The following is an 8,558-nucleotide window of genomic DNA, read 5'->3' on the forward strand; positions in this document are numbered from 1 at the left end:
GGGGTTATCCTTATTTACTTCAGCAACAGAAAGATACTGACACTGCAATACAAATTAATATATACCCAATGGAAGTCCTATAAATAACACTAAGAAAATGAAGAAAGCATGCAGCTGGGAAACTCCAAACTCCTCTTTTCCTTCTCCCACACTTTATAGGTAATATATTTTTGTTTATGTTTTTTTAGAACATTCACTACAGTGAGGCAGAATTTTAGAGGATAGCAGAGACATATTTATACACTCACATACCATAAAGCAGCAGTGATGTAAAAAATGGCAAGGAAAATAAATTACTAAGTAGCACAGAAATAGAGATTGCAGCCACTGTCCCAGTCCTTACCTTTCAGAGTTGCCTTCTTAAGTACCTTCATGGCATAAAGCTGGCCTGCATCAGATCCTTTGATCTTCCTTACTAGAAATACCTGTAAAAAGCAAATGTTTTGTACAGATAAGTACTGAATTTCTACTTACAAGCCTTACTGCATTTGACAGGAGAAAAGATACTATTGTTCAGGAAATTACTAGTTGAAAGTATTTAATATCTATTTCACCTGCAATTGGTCGAGCTAGCTCTGGAAATTTTCAGTTTTAAGCCTTTACCACCTCAGAAAGAAAATATGTTCAACATTATTAACTGCCCTTATATATCCAGTTAAAGTTGAGTGAAGAGTCAGAATTAGTGTGCACATAGCTCTTCATATTCTGACCAACTTTACATGAAAAAAATTTATATCTCATTTGTGTTTTGGAATGTGCAGTGTCTTAAAATTATTGCCATCAATTACATTACAGAGAAAAACCAATTTGGTCTAATTTATGCTGGAAATCATGAATGGTGACTTTGCCTAAGATGTAACTGAAGCAGAAAGTCCATACAGCTGAAAATCTGTTATTCTAATAAAGACAGTTTTCCCTGTTATAGTCTCCTATGCCTCATCTTCTGACAGTGTAAATTTTTAATTGAAATAAACTAAAGTTGTAGCTAAAAATGTATTCTATTTGTTTTACTCCATGCAAATATATTTATCTGCCCCTGAGTGCATCTGAGCACTGGAGAGGTAGTGAACAAAGAAATCAGTAGCTTAGTTTGGTCTTTATAAGACTTTCAGTGTTTTAATAATTGAAAATAAAATAAACAAATCTTTTAGTTGATTCCCAGCACTTACTCTGTTTGCTGAGGTCAGAAGTACCAGACAACAATGTCTTTTTTTATTTTTTTTTTATTTCAGCACTTTTGTTACTGGACAGAAGCTGAAGACAAACACAGAAATAAAAATACAGTACCACGTACATATAATTACAAATATAGAAATTAACAAAATCTAGGAGAAATTATATAACTGATGAATGTCCAGTTAGATTAAAAATTCTTTAGCAATTATTTTATTAATTTCCTGTCCAGGAACCATGCAGCTTTGTTAACTGTCTCCACCTAAAATATAAAAAGCCAAAAAAAAAAAAAAAAGAGGAAGTCTGTTTCTAGTGCATTATTTGCAAGTTGAAAGACTCTTCTTACTAAAATAAAAATCTGTAAACAGATTAGGATCTTCTCAAACATCCTTTAAGGAAGGATTTTTGTGGAGGGAGAATAGCTTTTACCAAACAGGTACAGAAGCTAGAAATAGAAAAAAACCCCAACACCTTAATTAGAACTGTTACATCTGACAGCATCATTGCTACCACACTTCTGCATATGATCTGATAGATTTTTGGTGAGACTTTCCTTCTCAAGATGTTTCCTGTGTATAGGAGATATGCACAGTTCCTCAGCCAAGCTGCCCTGACTGGCTGAGCTTGGGCACATGTTGCTTGTTCCCATCTCCTGTTTCCTAGTTTGATGAACACACAAATAGCTCCGGCACTCACAACTGTAGGAACAAATGATGAAATCTGGATCCAACAGGAACACATAAGACTTTGTGAAGTGTTTTTCATTAACATTCATGATAAATTAAGCTCAGCTGCTCCAGCATTAACAGGAAGTCAATCCATTTAGAAGTTTACAGAGAAAAGCTGTGATATTTTTCTATCCAGCTCAAGTAAAAGATTTAATTTTTGCATTACATTGAAAGGGAGCAGAAAGTCAAAAGCAAGCTTGCCCAGACACCAGATTTTCAGCTGTATTATTATTATTCTGTAAAAATGGTTATGCACTCTTTACCCCAAAAAATGCCAAAACTCAAACCCTTAAGATAATGGTTTTAAGCAGTAGTGCACATAGAAAAGCACAGCGTGCTGCATCTGCAGAAATATTAGGCTGCACTTCTAGAAATATCTTGTCTGCCATGTAATCTTGCAAAACTCGTAATACCTGTATTGCTATAATAAGCAAAATTACCAATTTACGTTACTAGTCACTAGTCAGCTGTTCCCTGTAGCATGGGATAGGACACTTGTCTGCATTCCTTCCAAAAAAGATGAGTCAAGAACACTGTGTTCTTTTTCATAGGACACCAAAATAATCATCAAACCAAAAAAGGAAACAGAACAAACGAAAATGCATTGTACTGCAAAATGACATCATCCTGATTATTCTTAAAGGTAAAGCTACATCACTCTTGAAACCACTAAGTGGCCCTGGAGTGCTTACTTGACTGGTTATATTAGCTATACTATACTAGTTTCCCAAAATAGCATGGGCATGTGGCTGAGCATGACTTTCAGTTTTCTATTTTAATATGTTTGCAAGCACCTCAGGTTATTAACACCTGAACTAGCAAAACTCTCTGAGCTGGAACAATTGGTTTATCACCCAAATCCTAATCTAGAAAGCTAAGCAAGTGCTATGCCTCTCAAGAGTGGTCACTCCCTTAGAAATTATCTCTAATCCTGCAAGAAATTATTTAGACCTTGTGTGAACAACTTGAAAACCTAAAGGTTTGCATCCCCAGACACTTATGATTTGAACCATTACCTCAAATACCAAGGTGATGAAAATTTAGGTGGTTGAAGACTGCATAAGAAACAGAAAATCATTTGTAATCACACGCAGCTCCAAACAAGTATGATGTTTATAATCACACTCTGATCTCCCAGAAATCAGATCTCCTTTTAGGAAGTGGTGGCAGAGATTAGGCATTCTGCTTATAAAATGGTTAAAGCTAGAAGGCCAACTCAAACCGTTAATACTGATATACGCCAATACACTATAAGACAGACAGCAAACCATTTCTAAAATCTTTACTGCCTGAATCTGAAAACTGGCCATTCTGCCCATGTTGCTTTTGCAGAAGACACTTCCTTCTCTTGCCTCTTGCTCTTCTCCTTGTATTGAGTCATACAGTAAACCTAATTTTGAGTTGTTTGATTTTTCACATTTATTTAATTTTCAAAACTCGAATATCATCACTGTGTTCTCAAGAAATTCTCTAGATCAAAACTTGGTATTGAACGTTAACTTTCCTGATATCTCTCATCTCGGGGAACTTCTAATAGACTTAATTATCAATATAACTTTAGAATACTCAGGAAGTTGATAAATACTCTCAATATAGCTTCTTTTAGGAATAAAACTAAAGGCCCTGATTGGGAAGTATTTTCAAAAAAACTCACAAAATAATATACTTACAATTATAAGGTCTTTCATGCCTGGTTTCAATTAGGTTTACTGTTCCAAAGGTTTCAGTGACTTATTTAAACTATGGAAAGAATTTAAGGCAGAACTGACTCTTCCCTCTTTCTTTCCATCTTTCATTCCTATTCTCATTTCCAACTAATATGTCCTGCTGAAGAAGAACTGTCTTTGGGATTCAGAAAATCGTTGGTCTTAAGGTTATGTGAAGAATGCTATTTCCATTAATTAGCGTGTGGTCATGTAGCCAGGTTTCTTCCCCCTATGATCTCACCATAATGATGGCCATCCTCTGCAGTGGGGTTTATCTCCAGGATCCTTTCAAGGTCTCTGAGTGTGAGCTTAACAGCAGTCTGGGACTTGGAAATGTGCTTGAGGTCCCATTTGCCCTTAGTGGGAACTGTGCAGCTGACTTCTTTAAGTCTTTGAATGCTCCTATTTATATTCTCCAACTAAGCAGCAGTGGCACACTCAACTCCCTGGTGAACAGGTCAGAAAGAGGGAGGAGAATCTAATTTTATAAACAGTGATGCTCACTGCCCAGAACCCTAAGCATTATTTGCTAAACTGGTTTATATGCAGAAATCAAGGTAAAAGACAGAAGTGTTATTAAAATGAACATAGAAGAGCTTTGCTTATCTGCCTTTACAATATAATTTATATATGGACAACGTTATCAGTGTAAATGAACTCAGAGAAAAGATATTATATTTTCAGTGTTGCTCTAGGTGATTAGATAAAAATAAAAATTACCTTCCCATATGAACCTTGTCCTAATACTTTCAGCAGCTCAAACTGAGAAGGATCTGCTTTTTCAAAACCTTCCTTGACATGATGACTGATGTCTATTTCCTTCACGATACCTTCTTCCTGCAAAGAAAACAAAACAATATCCCCAAATCAGAGCTCTTATCCTAAGGAAACATATTAATTTTTAAAATCTCATCTTCTGTGACACTATAGTCATGTAGCAAATTTTGAAAATAGAAACAAATGTTTGCCCAAATATTCCATGTGCCTTTTACTGGCTGGGGATGGTAACTGTCAGGACACCCAGGCCCGGTACTTCTGTTTATTGAGCCTCAAGATATGACTAAGTAAAGACAGAATACACAAACTGAGGTCAAAAATATACTGTGGAACTTGGTATGCCCATCAGAGACCTTGCTAGCAGAATGGCATGTACTTGAATCTGTACTACAGAGGGTCCAGCACACACTTTCTTGCTTGCAAGAATTAGCTTCGGATTTTCCAGGTTCTTTTGTTAAAATATTTTCGCTGTCAATAGAAGCATATTCCTCAAAGACACCAGTTCAATTAGGACTTTCATCTTGAAAGCTGTGACATATGGCATTTGTTTTAGTTGTTTGTTTCATGTTTTTTTGGCATGTTCCTCTAAAAAGAGAGCGACTGGGTCATGTGAGACCCAGAGGGACTACACAGTTTGCAGCAACCCAGAAAGTCACTGAGCTGAAAAGAAACCTTGAAGAAAGGACCTGCTTTTCAAGGACACAATGATAAGGGAAGATAATATTTAGACTTATTTTTATTTTGTATGTTTTGTACACCTACATTTGAACTTTTTGGTTTGGGCTTGTGTTTTTTTTCTTTTTTTTTTTCCTCCAAACTACTTGTTCTAACTTTCCTACAACGAAAATACAGATTTTGAGTACAAAACTTATTTTTTTTATATTCCAGTTTGAGGGGAATCACTAATTTAGTACATTCTGTACTAAACAAGAATAAATTTCATTCTCTTCTTGTCCAGAAAAATTGCTATCACTTTCTACCAGCTGTAATTCATCGGATACATGGCTTGCACTACCACGATTGCTTTCTATATTGTAACTTCATTCCTCCTCTTCCCTACCCTGCCCCTTTGCACTCATGTGCTTTGGAACAGGGACTGTATCTTCTGCTTGGTTTGGAAAGCTTTATCTACTTTGTACATGCTACCACAGTCATGGAAAATAATCATCATCTCACAACAACTCATTTTTCTGAACCTAATGCCTCTAGTTTAAGGTTTGACTGAAAGGAAATGCTTGAAACTAATGAACAGTTTTCACAGAGGGATTTAAAGAATTTCTAAGTACATAACTGTCAGGACCTCTCTTCTCATTTTTCTGGATTTATTTGCTGTGGGAGATATTAAATGTATATTTTTTTTTATTTATTTTTTTCCTAGGTGAGAAAAACAGTAGTAAATTCATACAACTTCGATTCTCTGTATTAGCTGTTTCCTAAAGAAACCCAGTATTATCCACATGCTGTTATCAAAGGCTCCACCAAGTTCAGAAGTGATGAGTCTTCATACCGAGGGATATGCATCTTTAGTAAACTGCCTGCAGCTGAGAGACTTGCACATTGATAAGAACATTATTTCAAGCTTAGCCCACCCTGCCATGCTGCAGTTTAGATAAAGTATCTGGAGAGCAGGGCTCACCATCCATCTTGTTCAGCAGTTACACATGAAGGATAAAAATTACTCCCCAAAGAGTTGGCCTCCTGAATCACCTCCACACTAGACCTCATGTGCTTGAGAGTTTGCTCTCTATGAAGTACAGGCAGAGTTTGGGAGGATTTACTTCTGCAGGTCAGTCTCTTTGTGTGGACCCCCACTTAAAAACCATGGTATGATGAAAAAAACTGCATGACATCTCAAGTCAATGCAGCTTGAGGGCACCTAGTCACTATTTCATGATTTGGCCCATCTCTGTTTTGCACAGAAGCACAGCTCAGCAAGAACCATCCACTGCAACCAGGTGATGCAGTATGTGGATGCAAATTTGGAAATTATTCAGGAGACAAAACTCTGTGAAAAGGAAACTAACCCAAATTTTATATACACCATGTACCTTCCTCAGATTTTCTTCTACTTTGAGCTGACACCTCGATCTCAAAAATGGTGGATGAGATCTACTACAAACAGCAAACTCCTTTTTAATTCAGCTAGACTGTACTTCAACCTGAACCATGAACTCATTGTCAGCAACATTTGCAAGTTTAATGATGAGTGAGTTTTAATTTGTCCATTCATATTAGTCATCAAAGTCTTAGGCCTACAACCTTAAGAATATTTCTCATTGTATTATTAAATTTAATATAACCTCTTTAAGTTCATGAAATGTGTTCAGTTACAGGAATATATTAAAAGTATTAAGGTGTTGACAATTCAGCTTACTGGAAGAATGCTTAAAAATTTCTAGCATTTCCAGAGATTAGCATAATTAATTAAAAACTTGCAATAAAACCAATAATTACATGCATCTTTAATTAATATATCAGAAAAAAAAGATATTAAAAAGAATGGAACCAAATACAAGGCCTACCAAAGTTTATCAGAGAAGCACAGATTCTAAAGATGAGAAATATCTGTTAGATTTTGTGACTTCATTAAACTGTAAAAACATTGATTAGAAGAGGTTTCTAAGGGTCATCTTGGTCAGACCAGCTGGTTTTTTTTACTGTGGTTTTCAGTGTCTCAAACAATAAAGCTTGAGTCACTTCCTATGAAAGAATATTCTCTTTCAATCTGCCCAAAGTCAAGTCGAGCTGCCTGATCCATGGGTCCTTAGGAGGAAGCAGGATATTTTTCTAGGAAGGTAGGATTTCCTGTGGATTTCCTGTGGTCTCCTCACTAGAAAGGGGCAGCACAGCAGCACTGCATGCCAGACATCTATTTTTTCACCGATCATCACCACAGTGGTGGCACTTGTGAGCTGTCCAAAAGGTAGATAGTATTTTAGCTAGTATGACAAACCCACTTCCCGCTGGAGCAGAAAGCCAAACTGTCAGTGCTTGAGACTGAAGATGGACACAGCCCCTTAAAGGAAATATATGCTGATGTGTTTGCACACATGCACCCATTTGCCTTGCATGTGTTCCTATATCTTATTACTTACTTGGCTGCATAAATTCTGGAATAACTTCTGTTTGTATTACCTTACTAGGAAAAAAAACCCCACAAACCAAATGCTCTTATATTCTTGATTAATATTCTTACTTATACAGGATTTTCTCATTTACATCTTTTGAAGTCTCCCTGTATTACATTAATAGGGAATATGGCATAATTTTTCTCAGATATTGATGATCAGAGTGAAACCCAAACTATCAAATCACAGATCTCTCAACTGTTTTTGCTCTAAGTTGCATCTTAAGAACTTTTTTTTCACTGTTCCAGCAAGTGCAGCATATCTGCATCAGGAATTTCCATACCAACAATAAAACTGAGGCAAGAGATTCACAACACAGACAAAGCCTGCATACTGAAGAAGCTGTTTTGATGAGAAGGATTTCACTCTGGAAAAAAATAGCAGCCAACTTTGAAAATGGTTTTGATCAGTGAAGTTGGTGGAGTCAAAAATGAATGTTCCATAGTTTGATCTTGCAACAGCTGTGCACAGCAGCCCAGGCTCTTGCTCCCTGCTGACTTGTCCCGACATTGCATTAGCTGGAATGCTTGACTTGATGAAGCTTAATCTTTCGTAAACTTCTCTAAATATTTATGTTTGCACAAAAAGCATCATCCTGTGACAAAAGTGAGATGGATGTTTTTGGCGGTTTGAAGAAAGCACATGGTCAAGCAGGACAGACTAGAGGAGGGAGGGTAATGAACCAGAAGGATAAAAGAGGAATGGAGAGTGCTTCTCTATGCTACTACAAGAAAGACCTCTTCAGGATCTGATTCTATACTGTATTACTCACTTAGAGGCTTCCCCCAAGCTGGCATAAGTTTCGGAGATGAAAGTTAACCCAGTATTTGAATGAAAAGGCCATTTTGATCTGCTCTCCCTTGGGACAAAGGAGAAGAGAGCTTCTGTTCTTGTCTTGTGACTGTGGATAGCACAGGCCCCTCTTGAAGAAAGAGAGGCCTTAACACCTGGTGGCTGATGGAGAGCAACCATGGAAAACTCTTCTAACTGCAACAATACTTCCCAACTCACTGTCACATACTGGAGTAGGATCAGAAAGTGTAGGG

The 8,558-nt window shown here is 36.8% G+C and overlaps 1 protein-coding gene across 4 annotated transcripts in view; it reads right to left on the reverse strand.

Moving 5' to 3' along the window:
• RPS6KA2 (ribosomal protein S6 kinase A2) overlaps positions 1-8,558 on the reverse strand; it is a 258,165-nt gene that overhangs the window by 96,828 nt on the left and 152,779 nt on the right. For all 4 annotated transcript variants that reach the window (XM_029961600.1, XM_029961603.1, XM_029961602.1 and 1 more), the window contains 2 exons: positions 4,328-4,444; positions 344-425 (listed from right to left, as the gene is read on the reverse strand). In XM_029961600.1, the coding sequence (XP_029817460.1) occupies positions 344-425; positions 4,328-4,444 (199 nt within the window). The remainder of the gene's footprint in view (positions 1-343; positions 426-4,327; positions 4,445-8,558) is intronic.

This window comes from Manacus vitellinus, unplaced genomic scaffold (assembly GCF_001715985.3).
Source record: "Manacus vitellinus isolate BGI_N305 unplaced genomic scaffold, ASM171598v3 scaffold_37_pilon, whole genome shotgun sequence".
Classification (NCBI taxonomy): Eukaryota; Metazoa; Chordata; class Aves; order Passeriformes; family Pipridae; genus Manacus; species Manacus vitellinus.